At 34.9% G+C, this 20,750-nt stretch overlaps 1 protein-coding gene and 1 non-coding gene across 3 annotated transcripts in view; both read left to right on the top strand.

Moving 5' to 3' along the window:
- UHRF1BP1L (UHRF1 binding protein 1 like) overlaps positions 1–14,492 on the top strand; it is a 78,730-nt gene extending 64,238 nt beyond the window's left edge. For both annotated transcript variants that reach the window (XM_043440080.1, XM_043440081.1), the window contains 4 exons: positions 4,734–4,987; positions 5,304–5,412; positions 10,287–10,480; positions 12,290–14,492. In XM_043440080.1, the coding sequence (XP_043296015.1) occupies positions 4,734–4,987; positions 5,304–5,412; positions 10,287–10,480; positions 12,290–12,424 (692 nt within the window). In that variant the 3' untranslated portion in view covers positions 12,425–14,492. The remainder of the gene's footprint in view (positions 1–4,733; positions 4,988–5,303; positions 5,413–10,286; positions 10,481–12,289) is intronic.
- Positions 14,493–17,642: 3,150 nt separating this feature from the next.
- LOC122424117 lies at positions 17,643–17,777 on the top strand. Its single transcript, XR_006264312.1, has one exon. It is a non-coding gene; the product is annotated as a small nucleolar RNA SNORA16B/SNORA16A family (small nucleolar RNA).
- Positions 17,778–20,750: the final 2,973 nt, after the last annotated feature.

Genomic DNA, 20,750 nt, shown 5'->3' with positions numbered 1-20,750 from the left:
GCTTTGCTTCATCTTGTTTCTAACTGTAGAAATTATTTTGAAATACCTTGTATGTATGGGTTATACAGGCAGTACTGTCTAATACCTTAATATATATATATATTTTTTTACAGCTGTCTTGGTTTAAAAATAAACAAAATAACAAGAAAGGAAAGGGAAAGAGAATAAAGGGAAAAGGAGAAAAAAAAAGTTTAGCTTGAACATTTAAGACATTAATAAGCCATATGAACAAAGATTGTAATTTGATCTACAGTTTATATACACTGTCACTCTGACATGAACAGTTAAAATTATAAAGTTGTTTTTGGTTTTGTTTCAGTTTTTCTATAATAATGTGTAGAGTTTGGATCCCTTTCATGGGAAGCCTTTTTAAAGTTTCATGGCATAAGAGGTAGTAGGGAGAAGTGATTTTGTTTTAATTCTGCTCTAAATACTCTTTTTATTCGAAATGATTTATGACTCTCAGGGCCCTGGAGTGAGTATATCTGTGTGTGTGTGTAGATAGACATATGTAGTTATAATATAGATAGATAAAAGGCAAAATAAAATCACACTTACCAAGTTATTTGTTTTGAATTGTTCTTACTGTTAAATAGAAAAGTTAGTTAACTCTTGGTTTTCTTGGTACAGGAAAGAACATTAACCACTGTGAGTTTGTGGCCATTTCTTTTACTTTCTATTTTTTTTTTTTTTTACTTTCTATTTTTAAAAATTAAAAATACGTGATTTCTTAATTGTTTAAAGAATTCTTAGAAAGTTTTGTTATTTTTTTCTTTTTGTCCACACCATGTGGCTCATATTCTCTGATCTGGGATGGAACCTGGCCCCTGGCAAGTGTTATTAAGTGGACCACCAGAATTCCCTGGGAGTCTTTTTGAATTCTTCTGATATCTATACTATTTATTTTGAATCTTAGCAATTAGTGCTAACATTAATGAAATGTCATTTTTTATCTGAAATAAAAGTTTTAAAACAACTCTCCACTTTGTGTTGTGTAAGGAGATCTATCCTTGGTGCATAGATATACATATCTTTAATTTCTCGCACCCTTCTCCCTTTCATAAATATGTATACGTTTGACTTCTGTAAGACTAAAGTATTCACATACATACTGAGGGAAAATAAACATCTTTTCATCATGAATTTCATTAGTGGGGCCTTCTTATAAGGGTCCATGGGACAGATAATCTCAATAAATGAAATAGTTTCACCTTTCCAGAACAGTTTGTTTTTATCTCATGGGTTGTATGAATTGTGAAACTGATTGTATTTTCCCTTTGCTATTAGAAAGCTGTTTTTGGTCTACCTTTGGCACAGAAATTTAGATAACGTATTTTGAGTTAACAGCCTTACTACCTGTCTTACTTTTCCGTTCCCTGCTTATTTTTAATTCTGATGGTGCCACGTGGCTGGTGCCTCTTATTCTTTTTGGAGCTGGATAATGTAAAATAAAGAAAAATATTTACTTACCATGAGGGCCAATTCTCTTAAGAAGTTCCACTACGAACTTTTATTTTTAAAGCTATTCTATAGAAAAAAAATAAATAAATAAAGCTATTCTATGGGTGCTTTATTGAAATTAAACAGCACTTTTTTTTTTTTTTTATTAGTTGGAGGCTAATTACTTCACAACATTTCAGTGGGTTTTGTCATACATTGATATGAATCAGCCATAGATTTACACGTATTCCCATCCCAATCCCCCCTCCCACCTCCCTCTCCACCCGATTCCTCTGGGTCTTCCCAGTGCACCAGGCCCGAGCACTTGTCTCATGCATCCCACCTGGGCTGGTGATCTGTTTCACCATAGATAGTATACATGCTGTTCTTTTGAAATATCCCACCCTCACCTTCTCCCACAGAGTTCAAAAGTCTGTTCTGTATTTCTGTGTCTCTTTTTCTGTTTTGCATATAGGGTTATCGTTACCATCTTTCTAAATTCCATATATATGTGTTAGTATGCTGTAATGTTCTTTATCTTTCTGGCTTACTTCACTCTGTATAAGGTGCTCCAGTTTCATCCATCTCATTAGGACTGATTCAAATGAATTCTTTTTAACGGCTGAGTAATATTCCATGGTGTATATGTACCACAGCTTCCCTATCCATTCATCTGCTGATGGGCATCTAGGTTGCTTCCATGTCCTGGCTATTATAAACAGTGCTGCGATGAACATTGGGGGTGCACGTGTCTCTTTCAGATCTGGTTTCCTCAGTGTGTATGCCCAGAAGTGGGATTGCTGGGTCATATGGCAGTTCTATTTCCAGTTTTTTAAGAAATCTCCACACTGTTTTCCATAGCGGCTGTACTAGTTTGCATTCCCACCAACAGTGTAAGAGGGTTCCCTTTTCTCCACACCCTCTCCAGCATTTATTGCTTGTAGACTTTTGGATAGCAGCCATCCTGACTGGCGTGTAATGGTACCTCATTGTGGTTTTGATTTGCATTTCTCTAATAATGAGTGATGTTGAGCATCTTTTCATGTGTTTGTTAGCCATCTGTATGTCTTCTTTGGAGAAATGTCTGTTTAGTTCTTTGGCCCATTTTTTGATTGGGTCATTTATTTTTCTGGAATTGAGCTTCAGGAGTTGCTTGTATATTTTTGAGATTAATCCTTTGTCTGTTTCTTCATTTGCTATTATTTTCTCCCAATCTGAGGGCTGTCTTTTCACCTTACTTATAGTTTCCTTTGTTGTGCAAAAGCTTTTAAGTTTCATTAGGTCCATTTGTTTAGTTTTGCTTTTATTTCCAATATTCTGGGAGGTGGGTCATAGAGGATCTTGCTGTGATTTATGTCGGAGTGTTTTGCCTATGTTCTCCTCTAGGAGTTTATAGTTTCTAGTCTTACATTTAGATCTTTAATCCATTTTGAGTTTATTTTTGTGTATGGTGTTAGAAAGTGTTCTAGTTTCATTCTTTTACAAGTGGTTGACCAGTTTTCCCAGCACCACTTGTTAAAGAGGTTGTCCTTTTTTCCATTGTATATCCTTGCCTCCTTTGTCAAAGATAAGGTGTCCATAGGTTCGTGGATTTATCTCTGGGCTTTCTATTCTGTTCCATTGATCTATATTTCTGTCTTTGTGCCAGTACCATACTGTCTTGATGACTGTGGCTTTGTAGTAGAGCTTGAAGTCAGGCAGGTTGATTCCTCCAGTTCCATTCTTCTTTCTCAAGATTACTTTGGTTATTCGAGGTTTTTTGTATTTCCATACAAATTGTGAAATTATTTGTTCTAGTTCTGTGAAAAATACTGTTGGTAGCTTGATAGGGATTGCACTGAATCTATAGGTTGCTTTGGGTAGATAGCCATTTTGACAATATTGATTCTTCCAATCCATGAACACGGTATGTTTCTCCATCTGTTTGTGTCCTCTTTGATTTCTTTCATCAGTGTTTTATAGTTTTCTATGTCTAGGTCTTTTGTTTCTTTAGGTAGATATACTCCTAAGTATTTTATTCTTTTTGTTGCAATGGTGAATGGTATTGTTTCCTTAATTTCTCTTTCTGTTTTTTCATTGTTAGTATATAGGTATGCAAGGGATTTCTGTGTGTTAATTTTATATCCTGCAACTTTACTATATTCATTGATTAGTTCTAGTAATTTTCTGGTAGAGTCTTTAGGGTTTTCCATGTAGAGGATCATGTCATCTGCAAACAGTGAGAGTTTCACTTCTTCTTTTCCTATCTGGATTCCTTTTACTTCTTTTTCTGCTCTGATTGCTGTGGCCAAAACTTCCAGCACTATGTTGAATAGTAGTGGTGAGAGTGGGCACCCTTGTCTTGTTCCTGATTTCAGGGGAAATGCTTTCAATTTTTCACCATTGAGGGTGATGCTTGTAAACAGCACTTTTTGAACTTGAGTCCTTATAGCTCTGTAAACCACCTCAAATTCTTTTTGGGAAAAAGGGCAAGGCATAAGTAAATATAAATATAAACATAAACATATCTGTATTTCCTTTGGTATAATTGTAGTTTTAAGATTGTAATTCAACAGTAACATTTTAATGAGGTCTTCTCTATTTTTCTTTCCAGTTATTTAAGGGCTCAATTATAATAAAGAACAAACAAAACTTCAGACTTTTATCACTTCTTGAAAAGTGGTTTGGATCACTTTAAATGCCATGACTATTTCTCCATAGCAGTTGTCTGTTATATTATAAATGTATAGATATGTACACACTCAAACACACTCAAAATACCTGAGTTGTGAATCATGTCAGATTTATACTGTGGCATGTTTTTGTATGTTTTGTATTTACAAACAAATAAAAAATATAGACAGCATTATTGCAGTAGAAGATTGTCTATAAAAATGGAAATTAGGGAAACTAGGGTTGAATATGTGTTATATTACTCAGTTATGTCCAACTCTTTGCAACCCAAATGGACTGTAACCTGCCAGACTCCTCTGTTCATGGAATTATCCCAGCAAGAATGTTGGTAGGGGTTGCCATGTTCTTTTCCAGGGGATCTTCTTGATCCCTTCCAGGGATCTAACTCTCATCTCCTATGGCTCCTGCATTGGCAGGTGGAGTCTTTAGCACTCAGTGACCTGGGAAGCCATGTGTTACGTGTGAACTGTAAATATAATTTAAAAATACATATTAAAATTTTAATCTATTATTGCTTTAATGCTATTCAAAGTGACAGTGGCCTCTTAATGACAAATAATTGAGAGTGACTTTTGAGTTGTAATACAAAGTTACAATTTTTATTTGTTCTTTTTTCGTAGGTTCGGATCATAAAGCTGTAGTTCATTCTAAATCCTCTCCTGAGATTACTCTGAGATTTGAAAGTGGGCCTGGTGCTGTAATACACTCTTTGCTTGCAGAAAAGAATGGATTTCTGCAATGCCATATAGACAACTTTAGCACTGAGTTTCTTGTGTCTTCTCTTATGAATATTCAGCATTTTTTGGAAGATGAAACAGTCGCAACAGTGATGCCAATGAAAATACAAGTTTCTAACACAAAAATAAATTTAAAAGTATGTTAACAAATATTTTTATATTTTCATTTTATAACTGTTCATTTAACCTACTGGACTTCAATTCATGCCTAACAATATGAACTTGTTGGTCCTTGTGGTGATGGTATAGAGATTCTTCTTAGACATTAGAAAATATCAAAATAGAATGAGCAGTTTTCTCACTGTATCAACTAAAGCATATTAAAGATATATTTCTAACTCATTAAAAATATTTTTGGCAGAAGTAGTATTTAAGAAAATGATTAATTGAAAATGATTGATTTTATCTTTTACTTCAACAGCAACATGCCAATACTATTTCTCTTTCCCGTAGGATGACAGTCCTCGTAGTAGTACAATATCCCTTGAACCAGCTCCTGTGACTGTTCATATTGATCATCTTGTGGTAGAGAGAAATGATGATGGCTCTTTTCATATCAGAGGTATATACAAAAACAGTTTAAGTGAACACCTACTGAAATTTGAAATTATTTACATGCTGATTATTTTTTGAACTCATACTTTTTATATACTATTTTATATTTATGTACATATGTAGTAGTAGATGATTGAGGGACCCTTAGTACCTTGTGATAAAATATCATCCATGTATGAACCTCTACCTCAGAAATAACACATCTACAATTGATTTAGTATCTATTCTACAAATGTGTTTTGAATGAAATCCTTCCTGGGTTAATTCACGCTTCTACTTTTCAGTGAACCCTTCCACATATCCTAATGTGACTTCTTAAAACTCTTGAGTACTGATTTGCCATACATTAGTTACTTTATAGTATATTGCTGTGTATTTAGTTCTGCTTAACTTTTGTATCTCCGTCCTAATAGGATTTTGGGTCTCTAATGTCAGGACTATGTCTTATGACGTAGTGTGGAAAGAGCTTGAGTTGGTAGACTTAGGTGTTCTAAGTTTCACTTTATTAATTGAGGGTGAAATGTGAGGGACTGAAAAACGGCAAACTAGAAAACTCTGTAGCCAGAAACCATGAGAGAACTATTGCTGAGGTGGAATCAGTTTGTGGGGAACTCTTGATTGAAGAGTCTTCCTCTCTGGAGTTGGGGAACAGCTACAGCAAATATAGAAGTCAGACCAAAAAAGATCAAAATGGCAGCGTCATTACTGATAAAAGCTCAGGCAAAGATAGCTTCGGTGTGAGAAGATCGGCTTGCTGTATGGCTGTTGGTCCCAGATGCTTTAAGATCTCCAAACTTCAAGTCTTATCTTGTAAGAAAGCAAAACAAAGTGTTTTAGTACTTCAGAGTACTGAAGAAAAGTTGAGGCTTTTAAAGAAATATAATTAATATCCTCAGAGAGATGATAGGATTTTGAACTCAAAACAGGAACAAGCTTTTATGGAAAATAACTACTTAGAAATCATTAAAAATTAAAAACCTCATCTTTGAAGTAAAAAATAATAGGTTACCTAAAATCTTATCAGCTCTGCCTTCAAGAGACACCCAGAGTCAGATCTGAGTCATACGGTATATTGCCTTCTCAGATTGGCTTCTTTTACTGAGTAAGATGATTTAAGGTTTCTCCATGTCTTTTTGAGCCTCACTAGCTCATTTCCTCTTACTGCTGAATAATATTCCATTGTCTGATGTAGAACAATTTATTTCACCTACTGTAGGACATCTTGGTTGCTTCCTTATTTTGGCAATCAGAATAAAATTGCTGTAAAGAATTGTGTGGACATAAGTTTTCAGCACCTTATGGCTAAATACAAAGGAGTGTGATTGCTGGGTCTCATGGTCAAAAGTATGTTTAGTTTTGGAAGAAAGTGACTGTACCATTTTACATTCTCACCAGCAGTAAATGAGAATTCTTGTTGCTCTGTGTCTGTGTTTACATTTGGTGTTGTCAATGTTCTGTATTTTGGCCATTCTAAATAGGTGTGTAGTGGTATGCTGTTGTTTTGATTTGCATTTCCCTGATGACAGATTATGTACAGCATCTTTTCATATGCTGATTTGCCATCTGTTTATTTTCTTTTGTGAGGTGCCTGTTAAAGTCATTGACCTCAGAGAGAAATTTTATATTGATAAAAGATCTCCCAAAACGTAGCGTAGTCATAAGAAATGTATATATCCATGTAACAGCATAACTGAAAATGTATAAAAGAAAGCTGTTTGAAATAAAGAGAAATGGAATCATAGCATATCGAGATACTACTGTCATAGAGAAACTTTAACATACCTCTCTCTCTCTCTCTGTGTGTGTAAGATGTTATGGAAAAACCTGAATGAACTTTTTAGTCAATCCAATATCTATATATACACACACATATATATATGTAAGTATAAATTTGAATTTAGCAAACAGGTGATTTCAGATACCCATGAATGAATTTTGCTATCTGCAGCCACATGGATGGACTTGGAGAATATTAAGCTTAGTGAAGTAAGTCAGAGAAAAAGAAATACTATCTGATTTAACTTACATGTGGAACCTAAATGGTACTACAAGTGAGTGGATGTGCAGAACAGAAACAGTCACAGTTAACTCTCCCTTTTTATCTCCAGTTACATCTGCCTCCCTCTCTTTTTTCCCCATGCTCGTTCTTTCTTCTCCACTCTCTAAATCTCTCCTCCCTTTTTCTCCATCTCATTTTTTTTCCTCTTTCCATATTTCTTCCTCTTCTCTTCTTTCTCTCCCCTCCCCTTTTCTCTCCTCATTTCACCTCCCAATGTTTGAAATAAAATGGATTTGAGAGTTGTTTTGGTCAGTGGTTTTTCATTATTCTTAGGATCCTGTGAGTGGTGAGATACATAAGCTAAATAGAATGGGCTCTGGACCCTGTTTTCCTCGCTACAGTCTATGTAACAGCTTTTTTGTGTGTTTTGTTTTTACTTTATATTAGCATTCTATATCACATTTCATTTAAAAGAAGGGTCTTGCTCTTCTGAGTTTGAAAGCCAAAAGTATATGATAAACTCATAATCAAGTCAAATTTTAGGGGTGTTACTAGTTTTTTGAGTTTGAAAGAGTAGAGGATTTGACTTTTCCATGGCGTAGTATTTTAGGATTTCCCTTACAGTCTCTACCAAGCTGAATGGTATGCTAGTCTGACCCAGTATAACAGTTCTTGTGTATTTTTTCTAACTAATATTACTAAAAACATAATCAGTACAGGACAATATTGTAACAAGTAGTTTCTGAGTTGAGACTTCAAGAACAGACCAAAACTCAATTCAGTGACATTTACCCATGTAGATAAAACTATTTTGATACATAAAAAATTGGGGTAAAATTATTAGAGTCATAATGAAAGGTAATTTGGCAATATGAACAAAAGCTTTAAAAAGTATTTTTGTTCTTTGACCTAGCTGACACCTTCTGGGAATGTTTTTAAGGGGAAAAATTATGTTGAACAGATATTACTCTGCTGTCTTCTTAATATGATTTGGTTTGATGAACTCCCTCTCCGTCATGACAGTTCAGTGTGGTTTTTGTTGAACCTGACTATCATATGACCCTATCACTAAAGTGGGGAAGGGACCCAGGTGGGCCAGTCAGAAGATTTCAGCCCTTGGGACACTGAACGATAACATGAATGGACTGTGAACTAAGCATTCTGAGTCTTCTGTGTGTGAATTGAAAATGACACTGAGCACAAAGGGGTCGCAGGCGTAAAACTTACTTGTTTGGTCACCAGAGGTTACCTTTGCCATCATATGACGGGACTAACACAGAAGAGAGAAGGGGATCTGAGAAGTAGATAGAGTCAGGGTCCTAAAATGGCACTCCTGGGAACATCAGATGAATTCCAATGTCTGTCCATACCTGAAGCACCGTCACTTTGACTCTGCTATTATGGAAACAAATACGTTTCCTTGTTTAAAAACAAGTTTGACTCGGGCTTCTGTTCACTTGCAGCCTAAATGCTCTGACTCTCTGTGATCCAAAAAGTTAGAAAAAAATGTTGATTTGTAAAAATATTTCATCTTTTGGATAACATTTTAAATGGAACTGTTTTCTTAATTTTGAATTATTCATTGCAAGTGCTTAGAAAAACAATTGATTTTTGTATATTGATCATATATCCTGCAGATTTGCTAAGCTTGTTCTTTAGCTCTGCAAGTTTTTAGTGGATTCTCAATTTTTTTTTTTCCTATGTACAAGATCATGTCATCTGTGAATGGAGATAGTTTTACTTCTTCCTTGCTAACCTGGATGCCTTTTATTTCCTTTTCTTGCCTAATTACCTTGCCTGGGACCTCTGGGACAGTGTCGAGTAAAAGTATTGAGAGCAAACGTCCTTGTCTTATTCTCAATATTAGGGGAAAGACATCCGGTCTTTTACCATTAAGTGTGATATTAGCTGTGGAACTTTTGAAAATTTCCTTTAACAGATTGAGGAACTTCTATTCCTGGTTTGCTCTTTTTATCATGAGAAAGTACTGGATTTTGTCAAAAATTTCTTTCTGCATCTATTGAAATGACCATGTGGCTTTTGTTTTATTCTGTTTTGTTGATGTGATGTACTACATTAATTTATTTCTTGAATGTTAAATCAATCTTGCACTTCTGGGGTAAATCTCACCTGGCCATGACCTATAATTATTTTTATTATATTGCTGGGTTCAGTTTGCTAATGTTTATTGAGGGTTTTTATATTCATTTGTATAAGTATATTGATTTTAGTTTACTTTTTTTTTTTTGAATCAGGGTAATACTGGTTTTATAGAGTGAGTTGAAAAATGCTCCTCCTCTTCTATTTTTTGGAAGAGTTTGTAAAGATTTGGTATTAATTCTTTTAATGTTTGGTATAATTCACTGTTGAAGCCATATCTGGGCCTGGGCTTTTCTGTGAATAGTTTTTTGTTTTGTTTTTGATTACTGATTTAGTCTGTTTCTTATTGAGTCTGTTTGGGTAGTTTGTGTCTGTGTAGAAGTTTTTCTACCTCATCTAAGTTATCTAATTTATTGGTATACAATTCTTCACAGTATTCCTATATAATTATTTTTATTTCTGTGAAAGGGACAATAGTAATGTCCCTTCTTTCATTTCTGATTCTAGTAATTTTTTTCTTTTTATATCTTTTATTTTTTGGTCTATATAACTAAGGTTTTTTTCAATTTTATTCTTCTTTTCAACAGATGAGCTTTTGATTTGGGGTTTGTTAATCTCTCCCATGAATGAGGTTTTTCTTTATTTGACTTCATTGTTTTTTGTTTCATAATAGTGTCTTCATACTATATGACATACTCATTTTAAATAAGGTTTTCACAAGAGAACTTAAGATTTATCAAGTATTTAGAAATGTTATCTGAATATTTTATTTGTTTGATTAGATTCTCAGATGCTTAACACTAGAAATGATTTGAAAGAAAGTGTCAAAAGTGATTCCATGCTGCTCACCAGTGGAGAGTGCGATCTGAAGAAACATCACAGTGTCACTCAAGCCACTCAGACGAGCCCAGGAGCTCCTTGGCCTTCGCAGTCAGCCAGCTTTCCCGAGTGCTCCTTTGACTTTACTAGGGAACAGGTAATGGGAGACCTAGTTCATACTCAGTCCAGCAATTAACATAATTATTAGGCATTATTTATTTACTTGTTTAAATCACTGTTGAGTGCTTGTTATGTACTAGGCAGTTAGTTGATATAGTGTCGAGCAAGGTGTGGCCATTCCCAGCCTTCGCAGATGTTGTCTAATAGGAGATAAAGGAGGGAAAGTGGGAGAGTGCCATTTCTGGCATCTGCGAAGGCTAACTGGAGGATATGTACATCTTGATGTCTTATTTTTAAGTTACAAAAGTATTGTAATATTTCAGAACTTTGGAAAAATATTTTAAAACAGCTCTGACAGATTGTAACCTCCTATAGTGCTATAAGGATTTTTTTAGATTTTTCCTCTCAGTCTCTTTCCATAATTTTTCTAAACAGTTGCTATCCTAGTATATATACTGTGGGGCTTCCCTGGTGACTCAGACGGTAGAGAATCTGCATGCAGTGGGGGAGACCCAGGTTTAATCCCTGGGTTGGGAAGATCCCCTGGAGAAGGAAATAACAACCCACTGCAGTATTCTTGCCTGGAGAGCTCCATGGATAGAGGAGCCTGGCGGGCTATAGTCCATGGGGTCGCAGAGTCTGATACGACTGATGGACTAACACTTTCACACTTATTTATACTGTACTTTTTGCTTAACGTTGTTTAACGAATGTTTTTCATATTGCTGCGTATGCTTCGTCTATTTTATTTTATATTTATTGAAGTATAGTCACAGCTTAATATTTGTTAATATTTGAGCTGCTTCTTATTTTTTGCTGTTATATAATTCTATCCAGCAGAATTTTAATCCTCTATGATGAAACTACAGAAAGAGTTTATTCATCTATTTAGCAGGATTTGTTAGATGTCAGCTTTAAGCTAAGGATATAGAATTGGAAGAGAATACCACTCCCTATCTATTGAGAAACTCAAAATTGAATGGGAAAGTAGAAGTGTGTAAACAGTAGTCACAGCATACATGTGTTATATGGACTAGAGTTTAGGGAAGTATGGTAAAATTTGGTCTGTGAGGCAGGCATTCTTAAGCTGCAGCTACAAGAAATCTGAGAACTCTTTGAAGTTTAATGCATATATTTTAATGTATCTGTGTGAATACTTTTTCCTGTGGAGAACGTTTTATCACATTTTCCTGATTAGGGATTAGGGAATGGTTCTAAGAGGATTGAACTGAGTCTTAATGAGAGAAGATCTATTGACATCTAGATGAAAATGTCCAGTGAGATCTTCAGAATGTGGGTCTGGAGCTCAAGAGAGGCTTGCCCTATATCAGACTATACATAATTGTTGGAGCCGCAGGAGTAGAAGAGAACATCTAAGAGAGTGACTCAAGTGATAAGAGAAGACAGCCAATTATGGATTTTAATAGAATGCAAAAAATTTAAAGAGTTCTTAAGCATCAGAGGGAAAGATGAAAAGTCCATAGGTAGAGCGGGATAAACAAGAAATTTCTGTGACATAAAAGGTGAAAGAGGAGAGAGGCTTAGCAAGGAGGAGTGAGGTTAGCAGCATCTTAAGGGAAATTGAAATTAAACAAAATCACTATTAGATTTGGAACTTAGGAGTTAATTCGTGTTTTAAATTGCTGGGTCAAAACGTACAGACATTTGTGAGTTCTTGGTTTGTGTTTCCTAATAACTTCTCAGAGCAATTTTCAGCTTAAGTGCACCCTCACTAGCATTGAATAATGTTGCTGACTTGTGGGTTGCACTTTTAGATACTGTATAAATAGTCTGTATTTCCTGAAAATGGTTACATTTTCTTATTTTTCCAAATTTATCATTTCAGCTCATGGAAGAGAATGAATCACTTAAACAAGAATTGGCTAAAGCTAAAACGGCTCTTGCAGAGGCTCACTTAGAAAAAGATGCTCTTCTCCATCAGTTGAATATCAGGAGTGGCAGCCAGAAACTCAAGTTATAGCTTTGGAGTGTGGAGGTTATATTTATAATGTGATGTTACCAATTAATGGGAAACTTTCCTTTTCATGAAAAGACAATAAAATGAAATAGAATGTGATGAAGTGGTGACTATTCCAAAACCAGTTTAGAAAATACTAGGTACAGGCATTACAATCTGTTGGTTGTTTTGTGTTTTAGGGTTTAACCCTCTTTTAAACTGGTGTGATATAGGGGAAGTCAGTGCTTACTGTTAAGATAATTCTATGCCTCATGTCATTTCCTAATTTTGATATTACATTATAGACATTTTTTAAAAAGAAAAATGAAAATCTATTGTGTTCTCACAGATTGCTGAATTTATTTATCACTTTATTAATAATTTGCTATTATTTAGAGATTCAGATGCTTTTAGGGCTAATGTAAAATAAAAGGAGGCTTACATTTTAAGTATTACTAAAATTATGTACTTAAAGCTACATCTGTTACTGTAAAAAAACAGTCCAATCAAATTAATAAATTATCTAATTGCTGGGTTTGAAAATTCTGGAAAATCATCACCCTACGGAACACAGGCGGTAACTTTAAAATGTGAAAAAGAATCATTTTAAGTGATGGGTAAGCTGTATAAGTTGAAGCTATAGTTTTCAACAAAGAAGATGGCACAAATGTTAAAATAAAAAGCACAAACTGTGAAAAAGCAAAGCACTAGCGTATATGGCCAACTGATTTAAAAAACATTACTTGTACATTCCTTTAAACATGTATTGTTAGAAGTCAAAGAGTAATTTAACTATCCTGCTAAATTTGGCAGCATTTGTAACTATAAGAATTTTAATTAATACTATTTATATTATTCTTTATCTTCATCTTTCCTCTATTTAAGGAGGGGAATGTTTTCAGAGAACTTTCTTTTCACATACATAAAATGATTTCATACCATTCCTACAGTATCTTAACAGGTGGTTGTTTGCACATGTCAAATTTATAGTGCTAGTTTTGATTAACTTATATATTGAAATAAGAATAACTGGTAAATTTTGAATTCTGTTTTCTAGGGATTGTTAAGGTTGAAACCAACATGAGAGAGAGTCTCAATCATGCATTATGAAATAAAAGTTTATGAGTATTTAAGAAACAGAGGCTTTTAACAATTTAAAATATATTTCTGGTAGAATTAAACTAAGTGGGGTCTATTTTAAAATTCACATTCTTAAACATAAATATATTCAAGATAGAACTGAAACAGCTGTACTGCTCTTTATTTAAGTTACTTGAAAATGTTCAGGTTTTCAGCCACATTAGGGTACTTCATGGTGCTTTGCTTGTTCGGCATGACTTATATAGCCATCCCTGTATCTAAATACTTGGAAACATGTTTCATTTTATGTTAAGTGAGAGTGATTTTAGATTTTATTGAAAATGGTACTGGCTTTTTTTTTTTTCTCTTTAATGTCCATTTTCTTTAACATTGTTTAAAAATACAGGCCATGCTTTGGGAGCTAAGGATATAGCAAAGAACAAGTTAAATTGTTATTATTTTACCTCAGAGTATTTTAGAAATCATGTTAAACCATTTTAATCTAAGACTGTTGTATAGTTTTAGATTAAAAGCAAAGGTCTAATTAAATATTTTGAATGTATAGTTTATATCCTTAGTAGAGTACTTTTGATCTACAGGTATATATTCAACAAAAGCAGTCTCTATTATAGAAAAGCAGGATTGATGGTACATGAACTTCTCCAGAACTTGCAGTGTTTTTCAGATTTGACATATTTGCTCCATGTGAACTTTAAATTTATGATGTATTATAATTACTTACTGTTATAGATCCTGAATGTTTTTCTTATTTTCAATTTATTTGGCCATCTCAAGAAAATCATATAAACGGTAGAGATAATAATTAATATGAAGCTGAATATTCTATATGCTTTGTTAGATTTTTTAAAATTTATAGTGATTACTATTTTTATAGAGATTTAAAATTCATAAATCATTTCCAAAAACATTGTATAATTCCCACAACAAGCCTGGGAGGTAGGTGTCATTTACATTTTAAAAGTTTAATAAAGATCTTATGGCTCAGAAAGAACAAATGACTTGACTGAAATCACAATTAATAACCTGCTCTTTTCACTGAAATCCCAATTATATGTTTTTATTTTACCTTATTCCTTATTTCACATATTTTTCCAGAGGTAGGGAAAGGAATCACTTATTGGTCATTTATCTTTTTAAGATGAATATAATGCTTTTAAAAGATGTGTGTGTATATAAAAACTACTTGAAAAATAAGGGGAGAATTTTGTTTAAGTTAGTCTCAATCTTTTTTGCTGTATGAGAAATATAAGAATCAACCTGTAATAAACTTATCAGAGTTTTTTTTTTTTTTTTTTAGGCGGAGAGCGCCGGTCCTCCGGAGCCGGCCGGGTGGCGCTGGCCCTCCCCGCCTTATCAGAGTTTTTAAATGACCATAAATTAAAATTAAAGTTGCCTTGTCTTTGCTAAATCCCTAGCAGAGATGTTAGTAATCAGGGGAAGAAAATTATATTAGTGTTTTTCTTTTAAATTTCATATATGCAAAAAACATATTCTTGGTATTGTATTTTTATCTTTTCTCATTATAGAGTTCAAAAGATCACCATGTGACACTAGTTGTAATGAAACATTATTTAAGCCATGTAAGAATAGCTTTATATGATTGCAGGCAAATATATGTGACAAAATTAATCAGAAACTTCTTTTGGGTTTTTATTGTAGTTATTTTTATTCAGTACTTGTCAATACAAGGGTTAAATATTCCTCTTTGTTTTTATTAATGTATCCAATCTAAGGTTCCACCATCATAGTGGTTCCCAAGTTAGTAACCTAGAACTTCCTCTCTTTAACCAGCCCCCCCAATCAATTCATTACCACATCCTTTCATTTTACCTAGTAAATTTGTCTACTTCTCTTCATTTACCACCTTTCTAATCTAAGCTAACATTAGCATTCTTTGCCTGTAGTTACTTCGGTAGCCTCCTAATTGGTCTTCCTAAGTTACTCTGACCTTTCTGATTCATTTTTATACTGCAGGCAGAGTTCTCTCTCTTTTTTTTTTAAGTGCAGTTTTAGTCAAGGTAACTCACCTAACCCTAGATGGAAACAAAAATATTTTATGTTACCTATGAGATCAGTTATTAGGGCTGCTGTTTATAATTCTGAACATTGAAAGAGTGAGTATCTCAAAAACATTAAAGCAGTGACTGGCACATCACCTTAAAAGCATTTAAGAGAGGTTAGTTACTACTACTTCTTAGGTTCATTGAGCTCCTTGTTTCACTTACTTTGTATTTGACTCTTATTGCACTTTAAATATCTGAAATTGGTGAGAATTAAAGCGCTTCTTCCACCAAAGGAACCTTTGTTCATGCTCTTCTCTTCTTTTTTTTTTTTTCTTTTTTTTTTTTCTTCTCTTCTTGAAATACCTTCATCACTTAGTTAACTACTATTTGTCTTTCAGATCTCAGCTCATTCATCACTTCCTCAGGGAAGCATTCCCTAATTTTTTTCAGAGTAAGAAAAAAATTGCATTATCATGTGACCTCTACTTAATGTTGAACACCTTTGTAACTTTATATGCATTTGTTTGGTTGACGTAGACGCTCTAGACTGTAAACTCCATGCAGACAGGAATTGTGTGTTTGTGTCGTTGTTCAGCTTTGTATTCTTTGTCCCTCATGCAGTGCCCTGCACGTGGTCGTTCTCAATAAACTTGTTGAAATAATAAAATAATGGATGAGGTATCGAGGATGTTTTTCAGGTATTGAGTTCTTCCTCTCAGTTGGATTGAGGGGAGAGGAAACATTAGGCATAAGAGTAGGAGGTGGTAGTTATTAAAAGTGGCAGACTCCTTGTGTCCATAGAGAAGAAAAAAGATGGAGAATGGAGAAGTTTGCTCTTTTACGCCCTTCTGAGTTTTGAGTATCTGAAATTCTACTTAATTTATCACAAATCATCACAGAACTGAAAATTAGCGCATCATCACTTCATACAGCTGCCAGTGCCAGGATGTCACTTGGCTTTGATTGTAGCCTATGGTGTTGTGGCTGTTGAGATCTGCCAGTCCTGTTAGCTAAACAGAATGGAAGTAAGGCCAAAAGAGTAGTGGCTGAAATAGTTTTCAGTTTTTAGAAATTGTTACCTAAGATCAGTTGTGCCTTATTTCTTAAGGTAGGAACAGTCTCATTTGACCTTGCACCCAGGGATACTGAAGAGAGTAAATTTTGAGCTATATTTCAATTTCCTTTTAGGGTAAAATATGAAAAGTTGGGATCATACAGGATGCATAGAAATACTAAAGCAGTAGTGTTTTTGAAACACCAATTTCATTAAATTATGATACTTGACATTTGAAAAAATTCTGCTGCTTTTTTGAGAAGTACACAAATTAAGGTAATATGAAGCAAAAATGTATGTGTGGTGGTTTTTAGAAACCGTTAGGTATTATCCAATGGATCATTGTACAGTGGAGGGAAATTCACGTTGTCACAGCATTAAAATTCGGCATAAGTGTTGCCAACACTCCTGTGTAGTTTTGGTAGGTCTGAGAATTTGAAACTCTTTTAGGAGAATAATTTTAAGAAATATTAATATGAAATCAACTAAATGTCTTTTTTTCCCATTTGTATAATGTGATAGTTTTTTGGTCTTAGAAGAAAAAGTATCACTGAGTCAGCAAGAGGCGTAATAGGTTTTAAAAGATTTTGAAACCATTTAAATAAAAAGATGATACTAAATAACTTATACATTAGATTTTTTTTCCATTTTATTCAATGGTAAGTGAAATTTCTCATTCTTGACTTTAATTCTTCACTTTTATGTGAAGACATATTTGATGGTTTAGGTGAAGGAATATACTTGAGCATTTTGGAGGTTAGGATTATACAGTGAGGTGATTAACCTTCTTTCAGCCACTTAGGAGAATTGTTTTATTGATGGTAACAAAAAACTCAAGATACTGAATCACAACTATCAAGACTTAAGAATTGCAAAAATAAGAGGGCACATGACTAAAGAATAAGTACAGATCAAAATTACCCCTGAAGGATATAGGTGAAATAAATGCATTAGGGATCTGATCAAAGTCAAATTTCTTTTCACAATACTTAAAATAACTCCAATTAAAATATACATAGTACAATCAGGGCAGAAGTTTTAAAAGTAACCATAGGGAGCAAATTCAGTGTAAGGAAATAATGTTGGTGGCCCTTATCGAAGCTGCAGCTGCTTCCATATAGCTGCTGTGGTCACAAAGGAGCCCAAAGTGACAGTTTTCCTTGACGGTCGCCGTTCTGTTTGCTGTAACTGATCTGCAACTTTTCAGGAAAAGGCAGTTCCCATTGTACTTGCCATTTCTCAGGTACAACCAGAGATCTTTATTAGAACTAACAACGTTTTCTGAGGCCACCAGAAATGTTCCATTGGTGGGATCTTACATGCAAGAATAAGGTTTTTGAGAAGTGGCTTGCAGAGACCAAGAACCAGTATGGAGATGCAGATATGGTTGTGCCAGAAGAAGATTCCAGGATGACTGAAGTTGACCTTTCTGGTGAGTGAAGAGGTCATGACAGTGATGGAACACAAGCCTCAAGGCCTGGTTGCCCCGTTTTTTAACTGGCAGTGCTTCATACTGAAGTAACTGAAAATCCCAGCTTGTCGCTGGAGCCACGCTTTCAGAATAAGACCTGTTGCCAGTAAAGCTGTCTTCGTCTGTGTGGATCTACAGAGTTGGGAGAGAAACAAAAAGGCAAATGAAGAGACAGGGAGCACTTTCAGGTGGAGACAGCTGTTTTTTTTTGGTGATGCTGCTACCTGGCATATAAATGACCAATAAGATTCATGGTTGAAAAAAAAAAATGTTCAACAGAATTCCAGTCACTAAGAAAGAAATCTATGACAAGAAATTCACTTGGTGTGTCATATGAACTGAAGTCTAAAGAACAAAATGAAAACGGACAGTCTTCAACTCAGCCTGCGAAGATTGGCACATACTCACAGAAGTTCAGTTCTTCTGTAAATGATTTACCCACAAATGTATATCTGTAGGGAGCTTAAGATTCCAATTTCCACGGAAAAGTGAGTCAGGACTTTCCCAATAGCTTGCTGCTATTGGAGAAATTTTATTGGCACAGCAATAATATTGTGGCATCTTAGCATTTTGTCTTAAATACAGTACGTTTGCTTCATAATTCTTAATAGTGTATGTAGCATTGTGATAATCATTTGGTGCTTTCTTCACTTGGGTTTATTTTCACTTTCTCCATTCCTTGCTGTTGAATAAGAGGTTTTCTGTATGATGCATTAGAACTATGAAGGCAAGGCAAAAGAGTTCTGAAGAGGGAAACAATAAGCAAGCTAAGCAACTCTTTAGTTTCCTTTTTCTGTAAATTTACAGAACTTCAGGCATTGCTGTGTTCTAAGTATAAAAACATGCCAATGCCAAGTATATCTTTTAAAAGTGGTAGATATTTGCTGCATTAACACAGATATTTAAGAGTAACTGTAATCATATGTGTAAGCCTTTCCTATAATTTTAGTGGGGGTCCAGTTAATACTTCACAGTTCTTACATGCTTATTAAGTCATCTACCCCACTTTTTGCCTTCAGAATTCAGTGTCTTGTTAATATATTTTGCTGAGTCAGCTTCTGCTTTGATTTTGTTCTGATTCACTTTTTGTGCAGTTCCATTAATATGCCCAGAGGCCATTTGTGTGACCATTTTAGAAACTGAAGCACAAATAATATAAAAATGTACACTGATGACTTTATTTATTTATAAAAGTAAAATTCCTTTTCAGAAATTCCTCATCAGATGTGCCCTCATGTCTCTTGCTGAAGTATATCATATTCCTGTCAAAACCACCACTGGTTAACATTAGGACTCTGCCTGCCGGGAAATGGTAGATTTGAGTGGGGAACCAGCAGTTTACTCAACTGAATACTTAATACCATGTGGTCTGACTGGTGAGAACTATAATGGGGTTTATTAACCCAAAACATGTTTAAAACTATTACATGGCAGGCATTGAGTCTGGTATTGGGATACCAGCTACCTGTCCTTGCCCACATGGATTAAATCTCCCACACAGGGAGCTAGACAAGTAAATTTCAATTTTAATATGATGAGTTAAATGCCACGATAGGTAAGTACATGTAACCTACTGTTGGGGAATCAAAGGCTTTGCAGAGGAGATGATATCTAAGCTAAAGTCTGAAAGATGTGTTCATTAACCAGAATGATAAGGTTCTTGGCAGAGAACAGGTTGGAGAGAAGAGTATGTATTGGAGCATGGTTAATGCCAGAAGAACTGCAACTACTGGTCCAGATACTGTTTCTTTTGGGATAACCTAAGGGTATGTTTGGGGCTTCCCAGGTGGCTCAGTGGGTAAAGAATCCACCTGCAATGCAGGAGACACAGAAGACATGGGTTCAGTCCCTGGGATAGGAAGATTCCCTGGAGGAGGGCATGGCAACCCACTCCAGTATTCTTGCCTGGAGAATCCCATGGGCAGAGGAGCCTGGCGGCTACAGTCCATGGGGTCGCAAAGAGTCGGACGTGGCTGAAGCGACTCAGCACAGCACAAGAGTTTTGTCTTGTCTACTTGGTTTTTAAGGACTTCTTCCTGTCCATGCATAATACGTGCTGGTTTGTAACCATTAGGACTTTTTCGTGCATGTGTGTTATTGCTGAGTCAGGTCTCTCCTGTCCTTTATATTTGTAATTTGTTTTTTTAAACCTCAGTGTACATTTTTCCATTTACCTCACTTCATGTAAGCCCTGTATTCATTAGTCCAGGAGTCAGCAGGTGGGTTATTTTTTTTTTTTTCCTGTAAAGGGCCAAGTGGTATCTTGTGGACAATGTGGTATCTGTTACAGGTACTCAGTTCTGCCATTGCCGAGTGAAAACAGCTGCAGATGATATGAGGAGGAATGGATGGGGCAATGTTTCAGTAAAACTTTACGAAAATAGGCAGTTGGCCGTAGCCTGCCAGTTCCTATCTAAACCTAGACTACCTGTGTTATTCTAGTCCCAGGTAACTTGAACGCAGCACCAGGAAATGAGTTCCATGTCTTCCCAGTCAGTCTTCCATCTAGAGGTGCTGACTTGAGAGAAGAGTGACACAACGTGGATCTATAATTAGATGATTTTAATACCGCTTCTCGGCCTTTTGGCTAAGATCAAGTATAATTAAATTATTTTATTAACATATGACTTGATCAGAGTCAGCACATTTACTTCCAAATATCCAAGCTCACAGGTTGGTTCAACATTTGTATTTAACAATCCACTGCTTAGTTACCTTTAA

This window comes from Cervus canadensis, chromosome 21 (genome assembly GCF_019320065.1).
Source record: "Cervus canadensis isolate Bull #8, Minnesota chromosome 21, ASM1932006v1, whole genome shotgun sequence".
NCBI lineage: Eukaryota > Metazoa > Chordata > Mammalia > Artiodactyla > Cervidae > Cervus > Cervus canadensis.
Note: the sequence above shows the minus strand (reverse complement) of the source record. Positions and strands in the feature narration are given on the sequence as shown.